The sequence below is a fragment of the Capricornis sumatraensis genome, chromosome 15 (assembly GCF_032405125.1).
Source record: "Capricornis sumatraensis isolate serow.1 chromosome 15, serow.2, whole genome shotgun sequence".
In the NCBI taxonomy this organism is placed as follows: Eukaryota; Metazoa; Chordata; class Mammalia; order Artiodactyla; family Bovidae; genus Capricornis; species Capricornis sumatraensis.
In genome coordinates this window covers 14,607,143-14,625,639 of record NC_091083.1, presented here as the reverse complement: position 1 = coordinate 14,625,639, position 18,497 = coordinate 14,607,143, and the positions used below count along the sequence as shown (strand labels likewise).

General features: G+C 45.1%; 1 protein-coding gene across 1 annotated transcript; it reads right to left on the bottom strand.

Annotated features, from left to right (window-relative positions):
- Nucleotides 1-4,168: 4,168 nt before the first annotated feature.
- On the bottom strand, nucleotides 4,169-17,946 carry RBM17 (RNA binding motif protein 17). The gene is made up of 11 exons (XM_068987052.1): nucleotides 17,824-17,946; nucleotides 17,169-17,285; nucleotides 14,515-14,681; nucleotides 13,607-13,704; nucleotides 12,506-12,562; nucleotides 11,178-11,319; nucleotides 8,569-8,720; nucleotides 7,438-7,511; nucleotides 6,855-6,953; nucleotides 5,582-5,654; nucleotides 4,169-5,453 (listed from the first exon to the last, which is right to left on the bottom strand). The coding sequence occupies exons 1-11, from the start codon at nucleotides 17,944-17,946 to the stop codon at nucleotides 5,350-5,352; spliced, it is 1,206 nt and encodes a 401-aa protein (XP_068843153.1). The 3' UTR covers nucleotides 4,169-5,349.
- Between the last annotated feature and the right edge of the window lie 551 nt (nucleotides 17,947-18,497).

Genomic DNA, 18,497 nt, shown 5'->3' with positions numbered 1-18,497 from the left:
AGATGAGCCTGGAAGATCTTGCAATTCTAGAAAGTGAGGAAGTGCTAAAGAAATAAAAACAAACACCATCCAGCAAAGGGATGTCAAAGCCACAGGGGTACAGGTGCCAACCACAAGAGCTTCCAATAGCCAAGGCTGAACCATGTGAGCAACACCACAAAGGACTACTGGATTATAACCCAAAGTGTAATATCCATGTGCTCATACTGATATAAAGTAACAGGAAATCTTCCTTGCAGAGCTCAAAAAAGCTACTCCACTCTAAGGAGATGGAACACTCCTGCTCCTGAAGCGTGGGCTGGGCACAGCAACTTTCCTCCAGAGGAGCAAAGGAAAGAAAGGAGTCACTTCACAGTGGGGAGGCCTGGCAAGCACAACCTCAGCCAGGTGATGAAAAAACATCATCAGGACAAGTCCTGTTCACAGTGTGCACCCCGACATAAAGTGATGGGAACGCACTCCACCTCCCTTCCTCTCCCTGAAACATCGCCCCAGCCTTAACCATGAGGACAAACAGTCAACAAATCCCATTTGAGGGGTGATCTATGAAACACCTGACCAGTACTCAAAACTGTCAAAGTCATCAAAAAACAAGCAGAGTCTGAGGAACAGTCACAACCAAGAGGAGCCTAAGAAGATAAAACTACTAAACGTAATGAGGAATCCTGAACGGGATCCCAAAACAGAAAAAGGACTTCAGCTGAAAACTAGAGAAATCTGAGTAAAGTACATAACACGCTAATACTATGTGTTCTACAAGTATATGCTAATGTGTATATGTATATGTTTGTGTGTATGTGATGTGTATGTGTATATGCAGCTCATTAATTGTGACAAACGTGCCACACTGAGGTAGGGTGTCATTAACAGGGGAAGCGAGGGGTGCAGAAGGGAACTCTGCTACTGTCACGGTAAAGTGTACATCTAAAATGAAAAATTTATTCTAAAAACCATGGCGGGGGTGGTGGAGGGAATACTCTTGAGCAGGGACGTGCCATCAGAACTAGCCTTGGGTCAGCAGGCCGCAGCGAAGACAGGTGGGGTCGCACTGTCCCTCCTCCGTCCCTCCCCTGCAGTTCTGCCTGGAAAGCAGCCACCTCGCCTCTCCCCAGGGCAAAGCCTGCTCTGCCTTCAGCCCCAGCACACATCCCCTCATGTTTATGGCCATGCTGCACCTAACCACACCTAACTGAGCGCTCAGTCATCTGTGACCTCGGTACTCGACACGCAGGCAGTGGACTCACTGCTCATTTATTGTCCACCTTGTGCGTGCCAGACGCTGGGACTGGAGATAAAGTGCCACTGACCCCAAAGAGCTCAGTCAAGGGACATCTCTCACGTTAGCCTGTTTCACCTTTCACCTTGCTTTTGCTTCTCTAAAATAAACTATGAACTCTTTGAAAGTATTATTCCCTTGTTCATCTTTTTCATTCTCAGTGCTAAAAGCAATTAGCAATATATACATAGCAACTCACAAAGAAATGCTTGTTGAAACACAATGAAGAACTGAATTCTCCTTTAGGTATGGATGACTAAGAAGGCAGACTATAAGAAAGTAAGTCTGTGAGGTTTTATACTCACTAGTTTTTAATTGTCTACAAAGTAATTTCCCCCAGCTTTTGAACATATCACACACATTTTGGGACACAAGACAAACTATCAGCAAGAGGTGACTCTGCCTGCAAGCAGCTGAGAGCCCACGGGTCCAGGGGTTCCCTCTGTTTTCCCCCACGAGACCTGCACCCAGGACTGTGGCAGCCCCTCGCTTCCTGTGACCAGGACTCCCCTCCCCACCATGCTTAGCATGTTGGCCTCAAGTTCAGTGAAGGGCTGTCCTGGTTTAACTGGAAACATGAAAAGCATTTCTAAAACTACCTCAACTGCCACTTACAGCTCACTGGCCAAACATGGGGCCACCCCTAGTTCCACATTAGAAGTTCAGTCTCTTGGCCTTTAAAACAGAAGCCTAAGAATGGGAGGAGCTTGGGAACAGGTGCTGTGCTGGACAGTGTCTGCCACAGCCGACCTTTCTGGCTCCCCACAAAGCACACGTCCATCCTCCCACGCTGGCTTAACAGCACTCACCCTGGGCTGAGGAAGGGGACTCCAGCCTCTTGCAGTCGACTTCAATGCAGTCTCGGGCTGAGGCGTCTTCTCGGGGCAGACGTGGCCTCTGTGCCGCAGCATCTGCTAGAGAGCGAGGCCAGCTGCCCTGGACACAGACCCAACACGCCATGGCTGGAGAGGACCAGGAGAGACCTCACGCCCCAGGCCTGCCTGAGCAAGCAAGGGCTTCCCTGGACAAGCGCTCGTCCAAGTGCTCTGTCTTACAGCAGCTGATCCTGGGCTGTCCAGTTCCTCCTGGACCTCAGTGGCCAGTGTCTTGGGGCAATTCAAACCATCGCTTGAAGTGGGAAAGAATGCCTTTAACCCTATTTCTCTAGTCTCAACTGCGAAGGCTGCCAGCTGCTGGGCTCTTGGCTGAAGCTGTTCTGGTAGATTTTCCCAAACCAGCAGGACTCTAAGCATGCAACTCTCAACCAACTTGGACTGCAAGCCAGAGTCTGGGAAAGCTTCTCTTGGCAAGGCCATACTTTCTTCTTCACCCTGCTTTCCAATCAGCTCCTGTCAGTCTGACTGTCCAGCTCTCGCACAGAGCTCTGCAGCTCCCCATGTATGGCTTGCTTAGCCTTCCTGACAACCCTAAGAAGTGGGTATGATCACTCACTTCTGTTTTGAGCAGAGCCACCTAGTCGACACACACAGTGACCCCACGAGGCCTGGCACCACCACAACTGCCTCAGCAGACGACCAGCACAGCCACACCCAGCAGATTCCCTGTCCTTCAGTCAACACCAGTTCAGTCAGGACCTTAAAGAACAGTAACAGTTTGGCAGAATGTTTTGCTACTAAACAACTAAGTCCATCAATTCACCCACTAACCTAGGACAGTAGGCCCTCCCTCCTCCGTCTTTTAAGATCTGTCACTTTCAGTTCCAGGAATCGACTTATTCTTGGTTACAAGTGAGTGCACTCACTCTGACTGGTTTAAGCAGAAAAAGCACTTACGAGAAAAACAAAACCTAGACAGCAAATGCAATCTCCAGACCAGCTCCATTCACGCCTGGAGGCTTTACATAAAGAAATCACAGCTACAAACTGCTCCAAAGACTGCCCTGACACACAAGAGGCCCTGTCTCAAGACAGATCTCTGCCCCCAAGGCTAGACAACACTGGGCCTACCTGCACCAGCTGAGGACGGCTGACGGAAAGAGCCGAGAGCCATTCTCCTGCCTCGACGGGCTCGCAGACAGGCTGGGAGAGCACACTCGGAGTCTCTACCTCAGGGAGGCAAGTGAACGCAGGGGGACCCGCAAAGCCAGGAAGGACTTTCAGATCAGAGGCAGGCCCACGAAGACAAATGTCTGATGTTGAGGCTTTCTACTTATACTGGAGCTTCATTCATTTTCAACTTACACTGGAAACTTTCCATTGACACTGATTTGAATCTTAATTAATATTGAAAATTAATTTCACATTTCTCAAGCACTACCTTGTGTAAGATTTTTAAATTATTCTAATACAGGAAATTCATTGCCAGTAATGCACTAGCTGATTACTGTAATCGATTGGGGGGATAGTCACTAAATTTTACCCATGCTAATAGAAATCTTAATGAAGCACTGGCATTTCTCTGGTTGATGGTAAGAATGCTGGGAAAAGACACCTCAACAATGATGTTATCATAAAGCTCAATAGTAATGAGCTGTCAAAGGGGGCTGGAACGTATACTTTCAAGACCACAGGGTTCACCCAAATTAAGCTAAGCTGTCATAACGAGTGCCTAGCATGAGCACATCTCAGCCCTTGTAAGCCCAAGCCCAACTCTGTCATGGGTATCCAGAGCCAAGTGTGAGGCTGGCTGCTGACTCTCAGGTCCTACAAAATGTCTAACTATGTAGTTCTTTCACCTTTTGTTCCTCAACTCAAATTTACTTCATAGAGTATGTGCACTTTCTTCTCAGAAGCAGTCTTAATTCACTTTAACTCAGTAAAATAATACCACAAAAGAGAAAATGTTATTCTTTTATTTTATGTTAAATAAAAACATGAGAAAATCCTTTTTTAAAAAGGGTCAAAATATTCCTTATGTCTCCAAACCAAGTCCATGGATGCAAAGAAACGCTGGCTACTTTCCCCCCACGCAGAGTCACACACACTGTCACGATGAAAGGACCTGAAGAGACAGCATGGCGCATGGCCCCAGCCGCAGCTTCAGGTTAAGTCACATGCAATATTCGGGTAAGCAAGGCGCAGGATACAGGCAGGCAGACTCTGGAAACACTTCCTGCTCGGGCCAAATATTATTATTTGTTTGGTCTTGCAGTCCTGCTAAACATTTAAGCCACATACACCACGGTACTTCGATGGTACACGTTTTCACAATTCCAGAATTGTATTAATTGGGAGTACAGTTTAAATAGCTGATGTGGCGGAATTTTATCCATTTAAAAATTACATATGAGAACTAACAGGACTGCAAATTTTGCCAGTAGAAACATGACCCCAGGGAATCACCACTTCTACAACATTATCGGGCACACATTTTCAATGCACCCATGAGGTTCTGAGTGAACCTGTCACTGCTGAGCTACGCTAAAGACGAGACTTCAATCTGAAAATAAATGCTATATTCATGATTTCTATACCCAAATGGTCCTAAATCCATCACATTCTCTAGAGTCTGACTTAGCTTAACTGAAAATGATTCATCCAAACAGGTCATGGTAGGCTCAAGATTCTTCAACCTTAGTTTAGGTTGTAAAGAGCTTTTTCTATAACTGGAGTCAATAAGAATTTCTCTGTTAGAGAAAGCAGAGGTTTCCACCTTAGGCAGACTGCCAAGATGATACTTTATTACAGAATTATGAAGCTCTAGTTTAGTAACTTGCAGGTTTTATTAAAAGAAATCAAAAAAAGAAAGAAAAGGGGAACACTACCTCACCAAAACTTTCTAGACTTTTTTTTAAGTGCAAGAAATGCTGTATCACTGAAGCACTTGAGAATTATCATGAAATCCTAGCCAAAAATGTAATCACCTCAGAAGTGGTAATAAAAAAGAGAAACAACCAGAGAGGCACACAGATTGCTTTTTGTTTGTTTTTTTAAAAGGATTTTTATACTATATTAAAAAACCACAAAATAAAAAAGGGATCAGTCAACATATATCTTAGAAGTCTTACAGAGTCTCTGCACCCACAGCCATGAAGGCCCCTGACGCCTTTTCTCTGCTCAGTCTGCAGCTCGCTGAAGGACCGCTGGAGATGATTCAGGCTCTAGTTTTTAAAATCAAACTTGTTCTGCCAAATCCAGGACCCTGAATTTATCCAAATTGTAGAAACATGCTTTGACCACCCGTCCACCAAAATACCTCCCATTCAGATCAACAACAGCTAAAAGACAAACAAAAAGACAGTTAGTTAAGGCAGGAATTCCACGAGACATTACAACAATATGTCTTCAAAATATTAAGACCACAAGTTCAACTTTTTAATTCTTCATCATTAGCTGTACAGCTTACCTTTAATTGCTGACTCAACCCTCTCGAATTCTAAAAATATTCGTACTGCTTCATCATCAGGGGCACCAGGAATCTGGAAAAGAAACAGAGTATAGTAAGTAAAGATATCATCAGAGATGTCACGGACTGTGAGTTTTCCTCCATAAATGATGTTTGTCAGAGTGAGTGTTCCAATTACAAATAAGCAGTGCTCAAATGCCAAAGACTTAAGTGTAATTTGCGTTTGTGTGTGCATGTGCGCACTCAGTTGTGTCCAACTCTTTGCGATCTCATGGACGGTAGCCCACCAGGCTCCTCTGTCCATAGGATTTGCCAGGCAAGAATACTGGGATGGGTTGCCATCTTCCTTTTCCAGTTAAGTGTAATTTACTCGTCATCAAAATTCACCGAACGTCTTTTTTTTGGACAGGCTGTGTGCTAAGTGCCAGCAAAAGGCAGCTAAACAAGACCTCTGCAGGTCCTATGCCATCAGACACATAAACAGATAATTATGCAGGCAACAGACGCAACCCAGCATGGAGGAGAAGCTGAGGTGAGCAGGAACTAAAATAAAACATCTGTATGCTGTCTCTTATACCAGGCTGAGTTCCTCTGTTAAGCTTTCTAGGCCCCGCTGCACTGTGTAAGCACAACTCCCGCTAATCCCCACCACACCCACCACCGTGCAGCCCTCCCCAGTCTCCAGAAGCCATGACCCTATGTGAACGCCCATTCCCTCCTACCCAAATCCTACCCACACAGTCCAAAGCTCCGCTCACATCTGATACTGTTCACAAAGCTTCCTCCAACTATTTGGTACTGATCTAATCCTTCTCTCAAATTCCTGTACTTGTAAGTCAGTGTTGAGTCTAGCAACTGAACACTCTCTAACTTCATGTTTCTTCAACTGAGCGTGTCACTGAGAGCACAGGAGGCCCCTCCCCGACCCCAGGGCAGTCAGTACCGGTACGTGGGAGGCACTACATAAAATACCTGCCAAAAGAAGGAAGCCCAAGGCACATGTGACGCCCCGTCACTAAACTACTGAGCCCACTGTCATCAAGTCTAAACGTCAGTCACAAAATGAAATGTCTCTTCACCAAATAAAATTTGAAGTTCTTCTTATGCTAATATCTGAAATTGCAATAACTGAGTAAAAGCAGTATAACTAACCAACACATGTCACCTTCTAAAGTAAGACAGTACGTTACTTACAATGCATCCTCTATTTACAGAAAATGCTTTGTGACCTATCAATCATAACTTGGGTTATAAACAAAGAAATCTCTCTTACTTCAAATATCACACATTTTCCAACTTTGCCATATTTCTCACACTCTTCCTTGGTTTCTACTTCCAAGTCTTCATCCACCTCTCCTGCACCAACCATGTTCTAGAAACAAAAATAAACATATAAATCCAGTACTGAGTATAATTGACAACTATGTCAAAGAGATGTATAAGTAACTTTTTTCCAAGATGGCAAATGTTTCCAAACCCAAATGACTCAAAGAAAATTTTCATTCCTGAAATATCCTGAAGTAGGTTAGTTTTTTTAAAAAAATTAAAAAATATACATTAGGCTTCAATAAGAGTTACCAGAGCAACTGGGCAAGCACCAGAATACATAAACCAAGCTGAATTTCTGACAACTTCAAACATTTTAAAGTAATTTCTCACTGTAGTCTTAAATACTAATGTTTAGCAAAGAAACACTAGTGAAAAGGAATCTAAAAACCAGTCTTCCAAGGAGTCTTCCCACAATTACCACCTTCAGTCCGCTTCAGCTGTCCCATCATCAGCTGGGCTGACTGCCTGCAGGGACAGGGTGGGGGGAGGGACACAGGGCAAACAGGGCTCCTCCCTCAGCTCCTTACCCTGAGTAGGACCACTTTGGTAGGACACTTCAGTATTTCAGTTAATGGGTTTGAATCTGACTTCTTGGCTGCGTCTGTAAGAAAACATCATCCAGACAGAAGTGTCAGGGCACCAAGTCTAAGTTACAACGAGCAATTTACTTTGAACACCAATCCCCACTCTCTATGTCCTAGAGCCAGCATCTACACAGTCTCTGAGCAAAGATGCAGCCTTTCCTATCCGAAAGCATCACTTTGCTTTGGTGTAATTTTTACCATAAATTCTAGAACTTTTTAATATCCTCAGGTGCATTTTTGCTTAGCTCACTTCCTAAAGGGCCAACAGGGCGCAGTGATCACCACCCTCAGAAGCGAGTCTTGACTCAGGCAGTGGTCAGAGGTCGTGAGCCCAGTGTGAACGAGCAGCTCATCAGCCAGCCGTGAGCTGACCAGTGTCAGATACCTGCCCAGACTGGGCTGACTGCTGGTTTCTGGTTCCAGCCTGTGAGGCTTAGTGCTGCTTCCTCAAGCTCGACGTCAACATGCCTGGCAGGAAAGTTCTCCTCCTTCTTCAGGAAAAAGCATTCAGCTAAGACTGATTCAAAACTACTGAGTTCTCCTGCTTGAAGTGCTAAATCATGTCTGACTCATTCCAGTACGCCCTCACTACAGAACAGACTGTAACAATCAAATGAAAATAAAACACCAAGTAGGCATCATCTACCAGAAGACTGCAAAATAATGCTAGTTTTACAGAGCAGTCAGTAAGAAAATTAGGATGAAAGGGCAGAAAAAAGCAAAAAGCAGACAACCCTTACAGAATAGAGATACAGCAGAAAGAATCACTGATATACTGTGTATGGCTCTGCGTTGCTATAAAAACACAGTAACGGTTCTATCAGTATAACAAGGCTCTTTCCCGAGGAGAAGCAGGCACGACAGGATTTCTGGAGTCCTGTTCATTTCTGCCAAAGCCTCTCGTCTTCTTTTCCTCCCACAGGCGTTCTGTCGGTCTTGAACTATTTGTAAAGATGGGCCTCAGAACTGTTTCCACCACCCAGAGCTGGAAGGCATCAGGATGAGGAATTCTCTCATTCAGAATGGCCTGCCCCCGCCCACACCCCCAGGAGCCTTGCCCGAGGGGAGGCCCACCTTTCTCGGTGGCATCGCCCACGATGATCTTGCCGCCCCGCTTGCTGGTCTTCTCCACCGACAGCGCTGTACTCAGACCCTGCTCATGCTTCCCGAGACCCTGGCCTTCCCGGAAGCCGTACTTCTGCATGATTTTATGTGCTACCGTGCCCCTGCGAGGAGGAAAAGGAGAAAGGTCCCTGTACTTGGGCCATCAGCTACAGCACAGACTGGATTTTACATCACAGTAATCTCCTTCCGGGAGGAGAGAATGTAGATTCCACAAGGGCGTTGATGATGTCATTTATCTACTAACGGGCTATGAGACAGAAGTTGTGGGATGTTCAGAAGACAGATTAAAAAGTGGATGCTGAAATCCTGGGTGCACTGAGATTACCTCCGAGGTGAAGGAAACACTAGAGCCTCTGGTCAGAGCTCCCCAGGGAACTGCATTTTCTGTTAGAAAACACCAGACCTCCTGGGTGCCCCGTACCTGCTCTGCTACAGGCTCATAACCAACTTAAGTAATCCTGGCAAAAACTAAGTGCAGTCTCATGTAATGAAGATGACTGCATTTTTCTAAGGAGTACAGAGGAGTTTCCAATGACTGGCTTCATAAATGAAGGATGCTTAAGGACTATGTGTTTAACAGATGGAAATAAAGAAACTGGGGCCCACGGTGGCTGCCTCGCTTAAGGCTGACTGACAGCAAAGCAAGACACCACATGTTGGTATTAACAGTAGGACTGAAACTGAAACCCGCAGCTCTGAATTCTTGGTCCACTGCTCTTCCTCTCATTAGTGATAGCTTTCAAACTGCACAGGGAGGAGCCTCAGGGGCACTGACCACTGCTTCTTAGGGCCTGAACCCCAAAGCCCTGCTTCAACCCGAACTGTTCCGTTCAGTTCAGTCGCTCAGTCGTGTCCGACTCTTTGCGACCCCATGAATCACAGCACACCAGGCCTCCCTGTCCATCACCAACTCCCAGAGTTTACCCAAACTCATGTCCATCGAGTCAGTGATGCCATTCAGCCATCTCATCCTCTGTCGTCCCCTTCTCCTCCTGCCCCCAATCCCTCCCAGTATCAGAGTCTTTTCCAATGAGTCAACTCTTCGCATGAGGTGGCCAAAGTATTGGAGCTTCCGCTTCACCATCAGTGCTTCCAATGAACACCCAGGACTGGTCTCCTTTAGGATGGACTGGCTGGATCTCCTTGCAGTCCAAGGGACTCTCAAGAGTCTTCTCTAACACCACAGTTCAAAAGCATCAATTCTTCAGCACTCAGCTTTCTTCACAGTCCAACTCTCACATCCATACATGACCACTGGAAAAACCATAGCCTGGACTAGACGGACCTTACCTACATTTTTCACATACGTAATTTCCTTAAATATTTCATTTGAACAAGTTGTTCCAGGGCTAAAAAGACTGAAGACTGATAACTGTACTATACTGTACCTTCTTTAGGCATAAAGATTTAATACCTTTCTCTTGCCAGTAATAAGGTAATTTTTTTCACTAGCAAAAAAAACAAAACCAGCCCCCAGTGATGTCACGCCTGTGCCCCTTCAGTACACTCCAGGGCAGCCCAACAGGCTTCTCTCCAACGAGGGGAACATCCTCTGTCTGCACCGCCCAGGGCAGTAGCTGTGAGCTTTGTGTGGCTACTGAGCACTCGAGACTAGCGTGAGGAAAGAAATATATGCTGAATTCTATTCACGTTGAATTAATTCAAGAGCCCTGAGTGGCCAGGAGCCCCCAGAGAACAGCACAGGTCAAGAAGACAGGTATCAAGATGAGAACTCCAAATCCTCTCACAGCGTGTGAACCCTGGCCCGCTCCTCAGCTCTGGCCAGCCCAGCCCTGAAGGAGCGAAGGCAGAATCTAAGCACTCACATAGGCAAGGGCAGACCAGAGAGGCCTCTGCAGGGACAGCCTCTCCACCAGAGGAGCCCTCCTTCTAGAGGACAGAGAGCAAAGGCCTCAGCGCAATGCTGCTCCACTGCCACCCCCCAGAGCGCTAGCGGAATAAACAATACACAACACTCTCTTAACCAAAACACATGCCAAATCCAGCAAGTCCAAAAAAAACCCCACAAGCCCCACCCGAAGTCAACCTTAAAACTGATTTTCAAACACTGGCAAACAAACTTTTAATTATAAGTAGAATAATTAAAAGTTTTTATACCAAAAGTATAATAGACTCATGACCTTAAAGCAAAGGTCATTTTATCAAGAAAAAAAAGGATGTCATTCATCTTTTGGACATAGTGTAAGTCAGGTCTAATTCGTATGAGCTATTTATTTGCAAATGTTCTGAAAACAAATATAGATAACAATCAGAAACTGTTCCTACCTAGAGAATATAATGTTCAGCATCCTAATCACTCAACACTTCTGATAGAAGACTTGTAACAAAAGTTTTTAACAGGGTGGTGCTGCAATACCCTCCCAGTGACTCAAGCCTTGATTGGTGTGACTGAGCGTGCCAAGCTCTCCTTGTAAACCCGCTAAAGCCTTCATCTCCAAACACGCTGCATCCACTGGAAGGTCTGACCACACCACTCCTGCCCCTCTAGAGTCCCACCCTCCCTGCACCCGCCGAGGCGCAAGTGCCCGGACCATTACCCCATGTTGGCGAGGAAGGAGTTGCCAGGGCCGGTTGGGGATCGGGGTCTGTCTTGTTCCTCGTACACTGGGGGAGGGATAGCAGCTTTGGAAGACTGTGAGCGAGGTCGTGAATCCTCTTCATAAGGGAAGTCTCGGGGTACTGTTGGATGACAGGAAACAGGATTTTATTTTTTGTGCCTCCTTATGCCAGCATACAACAAAGGTCTCTGAGGTCAGGGACCACATGCCAGTTCAGTGAAATGCAACCCCAGCTGTGCAACAGAATCAGCAAGGAAGCTCAGAGAGCTCCAGATGCTTGGGCTCCACTCCCAGAGACTGGTTTCAGTTGGGGTTTATGGTTTGTCAGGTATTTTCATTATTAATTTTTTTTTTCCTCTATTATCTTCTTAATAAAAAGGTAACATTCATAGAGCAATAGGTACTTAAAAACTTGGAGGATGGTTACATTTTCTCGGGATAGTTTCGGCATGCTCCAACACAGAGAGCAGGAAAATGAACTAGAAGATGCATCAAAGTCCAGTTCCAATCCCCAATCTGAGAGCCGATCCCTGGAGACGACTTCTGGGAACCTGAGTAAATGCACACACCCTGTGACTGAGGGACCTAACTCGGGAACGCGCTGCCACCTTGTGGAGGGTCGCAAATTTAACAGCTCCTGGGTCACAGAGCTGTGGAGCGTCCCCTGGACTGCAAGGAGATCCAGCCAGTCCATCCTAGAGGAGATCAGTCCTGAGTGTTCACTGGAAGGACTGATGTTGAAGCTGAAACCCCAATACTTTGGCCACCTGATGCGAAGAGCTGACTCAATGGAAAAGACCCTGATGCTAGGAAAGAATGAAGGTGGGAGGAGAAGGGGATGACAGACGATGAGATGGTTGGATGGCATCACTGACTCAATGGACACAGTTTGAATGAACTCTGGGAGGTGGTGATGGACAGGGAAGCCTGGCGTGCTGCAGTCCATGGGGCTGCAGAGTGGGACACGACTGAGCACCTGAACTGAACTGAGATCACTGAGCACAGAACTTGCCAACTGAGCTACTATTTGTTTTAACCTAACTCCAAATATGAAATGTTAGAGAAAACAAAATGAATTATTTTTAACAACAAACAAAAAAGCATCTTGCTGCAGAAAACCCCTAGAGACTGGCATAAAAATTCCTGAAGCATAAGGGGTGGAAGGTGCTCTTGGCTGAGGGCTAGAGTGAGGAGAGTTTGGGGGCCTTTTCCCTGCACCCAGGCGCCTGGCTGATTCCAGCTAAGGCTTCCCAAGACTGGGTTAAAGACGTGTATCTGAAGAGAAGAGGGAAGAAACAGGTACTTACACTCTTTGTCCTTCTCCACAAGAGACGTGGGAGGTGCAATGGCAGCTCCGCCCATACCTGCAAAACAGACATTCCGCTGAGCAAGGGCTGAGTGAGGAGGAAGGAGTCAGCCCGGGCCCGCTGAATCGCACCCCTACCCCAAAGGAAGAGGCAGGAAGGCACACTACTCCACCCTCTCGCTAACACCTCAAGAGTTCAGTGCTTGAAACCAGGGTTAAAAGTACACAAGCAGGTATCACTGCTGGGGCGTGTGGGTACTTCTGGTCACAGTCTGCTTTGTGCTGTCGTCGTTCTTGTTCACATTTCCTAGACAGAGAACGGTGGACACAAACAAACCAAAGCGGACTCCGTTTGCCATCAGACAACCAGAGGGGAAACAAGAACAGGGAACACAGGGATTTTCCACCAGAGAAAAGCCCTAACATATGCATTGTAACTTAATCACCAATGAGACACTCCAAAAAATGGTACAATGTAAATTAAAGAAACCAATTACAAAGCCATGCTGCACCAGCATGAAATGTTTCACAAAGAAATTGCCCACAATCAGTGTACAGGCGGCAACCACATGTGATGCAGCCGTTCTCTCAGAATGGACAGTGCTTAGCTATCTAGTGGTCACCAAGCACCTGGCTCTCACACGACAATGCCGCCTGTAAGGCTTCAGAGATGGAGGCGGCCCGACAGAGCACCAGCTCACACCGTCTCCCTGCCCCGCTGGCGAGTCTGCCAGAAGCCAGCGTCCAGGGAAGCCCAGCCATGCATGTGGGTGGCAAGGGTTCTGAACACGAGTGCAGACTCTCCACTCAGTGCTGTGAATCAGAGTGCAGACGGACAGAGAGCAGGTGGACACAGCTGTGCTACGGACAGGGGTGAGCACAGGCATGCAGCTTAAGGCGTGCTCCAAGGTCCACAACGTGAATGTTAGGGAGACCATCTGTGAACACAACAAAGGGAAACCCCATACAGATGTGGGCTTCTGCCGAGATTCCAGACAGGAAACTACCCAAATCACTGCAGCTGAACTAGTTATCAAACTGAATGCAGAAGGAAAGGGCAGAACTGCACATCTAAAACAGGACACCCATGCTCAGGCATTACTTCTTTTCCTCCTCTCTCGCTCATAATCTTCATCCTCATCAGAATCTGGATCGGGTCGCCTGGAAAACCCACTAGCTTCATGTCTGTCTTTACGCCTCCTGTGATAACAGAAGGAACAATTCAGATATGTGAACCCAAGGATGTCACCTTGACTTTAGGGGGGCATCGGGGATATGCAAACAACTGATTAAAGACTAAAGCAGCCAACATATGACAAGTGAGAAAAATCCAGAAGATAAACTGAACAAATTTAACAAGTATATGCATATAAATAGCAAGAAAAAAGTTTCCTTGATATTTTACCTCTTTCAACACTAAAGCGAATCAACACAGGTAAGAGTTAATGAAATAATTTCGATTCTCTAGAGCATGCTTTCACTTCATGAAATAAGTCAATAAATAATGAGAAATAGTATATTAATGTTTTATATAATCATTTAAAAATTAATACTCAGCATTTTTAAAAGAAGAAATGCAAATAAATCTGTTACCCATACTTTCGAAAAACATAAAAGATGTTATGAGTTCTTAAAAACTCTATCTGGCTCAAAAATAGTAAAAGGTGAGAAAAACATTTTAAGTATTTTAAGCAGTATGACTCTAGTAGAGTCAGAACATAGGGGGAAAAAAGCAAAACCTATTATTCAACATCAGTTTGTAAGCTATTTTTCTAAAAACTCACTCAAAATGCATGTTCTAAGTTTTCTGCGTGTGTACTTGAACTTGCTCTGGAGTTTGTTTCCATGATGGGATGTAACAACCACACACTCTTAACAACAGTCTGACTCCTGAGGACTGTTCAGACCAACCACAAAACCCACTCAGTCCACAGACAGCACTAAAGTTCTCATAACATCTGAATGAACATTTCAAACATAACCCCATCCCACACTTGCACGAGGCCTTACTTCTCTCTCTCTTCTATTTCCTTCTGTCTTTCCAGCTCCCGCTGCCTCTGTCGCTCCTCTCTTTGGCGCTTCACTACTTTCTCATAATCGTTAGGAAACATGGGATCATATTCATCAGCTAAGGGGATCAAAACTTCTCCTGCAGAAAACCCGCTGGGAACAGGGTCCTGAGGAAGGGAAAATGCCAAAGTAAGTATCACCCTCTGTCTTGGAGTTTTATTCACAGAATTAAGGTCAAGGACCATGCAGGGCCCCGAGGACCACCTGTCCACTTCTGTTCACAGATGAGGGAGCAGATGCCCGAGGAGGCTAGGAGACTTGGCCTGTTCAGGCACCCAGCCCAGGAGCAGCAGAGCACGGGAGTTCACCTCTCAGTTCAGGATCAATTCCATAAACACCCTACAGCATTTTCTTAAAAAAAGCTGCCATCACCCAAAATTTTAAGCAATAAATTTGACTTTTCAGAGTAAATATAGAATACTTCTATTTTTATATATATATAAAAACTTAAAATACAAAACAAGTCATGAATAACATGTTCTTGCAGTCATTTAATATAATAATCTCAGATTTTGATTACATGGAGACATGACATATTAAGACTCTCAAAAAAAAAGAGGAAAGAAAAGTAGAAAGCTGCTTCCTGGGCTCTGAATGCTCTGGAGTCCACAACCTCCTGAGGCCGCTGCATCTCAGACCCTGAGTCTGAACAGGGCATGTAATTCCCTTCACAACATGGTTCATTTTTTAAAGTCCACTAACTCAGGTTTTTGCATTTCTCTTTCGTACATTTACAAACTGCTCTTTGAGAGAAAAAGAACAAAAGGCAAACAGTGCACTAGAAACCCAAGATGAAAAGGGGGCTTTGCCCTGGGCTGGTGGTCTTGATCTCAGTGGTTCTCGTAAGCCCTGACCCACTGCATGGTCTCAGGTTCCTACATCTTCGTACTTTCTTCTGTTTGTTTCTCTAGCATGACACCCCCTTATTGTCTGTAAAAATACGATGCCTTTCCTGGTCCCCACAGACACCCAAATGAGTGCAGGTCAAGGTCCCTAAGCTCCCACTCTGGAACTGTCAGGAGAAGCGTGCCCAGCACTGCCAAAGGCAGGATGGCTGTTTGTAAAATGTATTTTACATATGAACACAAAACAGGCATGACACAGAGAGCTTATGCTCAGTATCAATGGATCTAAATCTAACAATTCCTGGATTACACTGTGCACTGAATTACAATGTGGATGACATTTTCTCATCATATTGATAAAACAAACACTTCATGGTCTCCTTACAATTAAAAATAAAAAATCACTTTGATTTGTTGAATAAACAAAATTAGAAAAATAACTGTAATCACCTCCCAGGCCCTATCATTGGAAATCTGACACAAATCTATTTACTGCAAGGCTCCCAAAGGGAAGGTATTCATTTGTAGGCAAATAAAAGACATTTCTAAAACACAAAAGCACCTGAACAACATTTCCATTCAGTTATTAAGACAAGAGAAGCTAACAATCAGCAACTCAATTTATTTACCACTGCCATCACAAAGTTCCAACTCAGAGAACAAACTGTCAGCATGAAGGTTAATTCTCTGTCATTTAAAATCTGACAGCAAACAACTTTTACTGTGTGAACCCTGCTAAGTTCAACAATGAGCCATCCTGCTCTAAATGCCATAAAGAATAAAGGGCTTGCTTCATTTTAACAGATTGACAGTTAATACCCACTGCAGAGGGTGGAAAAACTCAAACGCTCACACGTTGCAGGGGATACAACTCTGCCAGGGACAACCTGGCAATAAATAAACTGTCCAGGAAAGGGAATGATCTCCTAAAGTCACCTCTGGAAATCTATCCTAAGAAAATTTTAAATGCACAGAAAGCTCTCTGAAAAGGTGCTCCCTAAAAGGTTTACTGGTCCTACAGTTAGGAAATGGGTGTGTAAATCACCATACACTTACCTGATGGGAATACTTTACAACTAAAAATTGGCTATGTAGCAAGAAGGAAAATGTTTACTGATTAAATCTGGGGGTGATATTAGGTTCTGGAGTCAATATACAATAACAGAAGATGATTAACCAGTTCTTGATTAGATGCAGCAAGAAAAAATTAGGTGACGAATTTGTGGGAAAAAATGTTAAATGACTAAGAATCCTCAGAAAAGTTCCCTTGTGGGGAACCAAGTGGTTTTCCCTCTTGCCAGACTACCAGACGGCGGAAGGATCAGCTCCTCTGGCCAGGAAAGCCCCCCGAGAGCTTCAGCGCCTGCCGCACAGGGGAGCGCAGGGGAGCCACTGGCTGAGCGTGGGGCCCTGCGCTCTGACACAGGCGGACACCGCAGCACCTTAAGTGAGAAGCGCAAGGGGGGAGACAGAAGATGCGGGAGGACAAGGACACCAAGCGTTTAAGTTCTTAAGTCGTTTGTTTTTCTTTTCGCCCACCTCCAATTTCTGATTAACTACTGAGCTTTAAACAGATTTAACTGTTTTAAAGTTGATAAAGCCAGAGCAAAAATTAAACTGAACATGATCCTGACTAGACTGCAAGGCCTACAGAGGAGGTGTGCTCAGAGTGACGTGTGTAAAGTGCAGCCTGGAAAGCAGGAGAGCCCACCCAGGGGTGTGTGCGTGTGTTGGGGGCGGGGGGTGTACCTTGAGGCCTGCAGCCACGTGTGGTGGAGTGTCCACGATCTGCCGCTCATCTGAAGAGCCGCCTCGCTTTAGGTCGATTACTGGAGCAAGGACTGTACTTTGTTTTGTCCTCTGGCTCTAAAATCATCAAAAACCAAGAAAAGTGTACTGAGGCTTCAAATCAAAATTCAGATTACTTGTAACAAAGCTTTTTTTTTGGTCTCTGCAACAAACCTGTCAGATATGAGAGAAACAATCTTAAAACATCAGCCTTTTAATTCAATTACTACGATAGCCATATACTAGTTCCTTTTCCTTACAACACAAACCTCGATTTTTGTAAAAAGGTTTACAGAAAGATTGGCCGCTGTTAAATTTTCATATGAAATAATACACTGAAAAAACCCTATGCTTGGACATACTGAAGTTTGAAAACCAGCATCACTGCTGGAAATCGAGAGTACTCTTTTCCTCATCCTGATTCGCTCAAACAGTTCTATTTCCAGGAGATGTGAAATGACCTTCAGCTCCTATTTCTCTCCCTCTCTGCCCCAGCCTCCCTACCCTGCAACACATGAGCCCTACACATTTAACACAGAGGTAGAGGAGTGGCTCTCACGCCTCGGCAGGCACCTGCCGGGACTCTTTCCTCACAGGTGGGCTCAGCTTCTCTCACCTTGGCCTGAGTGAGAGCTGCCTTCTTCACCTGGAGCTGAGACTGCAGGAGTTTGAAGTTTTTGGACCAGCCTTCTGTTTTTGAGTCACTGGTCTCTACTCCCAGGTCATCATACAGGGACATCTTCTCAGTTCAGTGCTGAAAGGGAAAGTGGATAGGGGTTAAAGAATGTAAGAATGTAGTGAAGATTTCTAATTTTCCTATGTTAAAATATGCAGTGGCATGGAATTTCAGAGGTAGGAGGTATTTGATGAGATCACTTCGTCCAGGAACATTCAGTGATAGAAGCCAAGACACCTGATATCACCAATCAGTGCCCTTTCCAATACCCATGTGCTATTTTCAAAATAAACCTCTAGCATGAATTTTCCTGTATATAAGATCATGTGATCAAGTAATTCAGGAGTGAAATCATTCTGTTCTACAAAATAAGGGAAGAGGGAAGTTCTAGAGTCAGGACATTCTTAACTGCATATATTCATTAAAAAAAAAAATTCTACTTTGTGTCAGTAGCAAAAAGTAGAAGCCTTACAAAAACACCTATTATCAGGTGAGTTAGCACAATTAACCACCTTTTCAGGGCGGCAGGGGGGCAGGGTTGATGGCGGGGAAGCTACCCTTTTATAAATTATATGCCTACAAATAAGGGGAAAAACCCAGAAATGATCTCACAG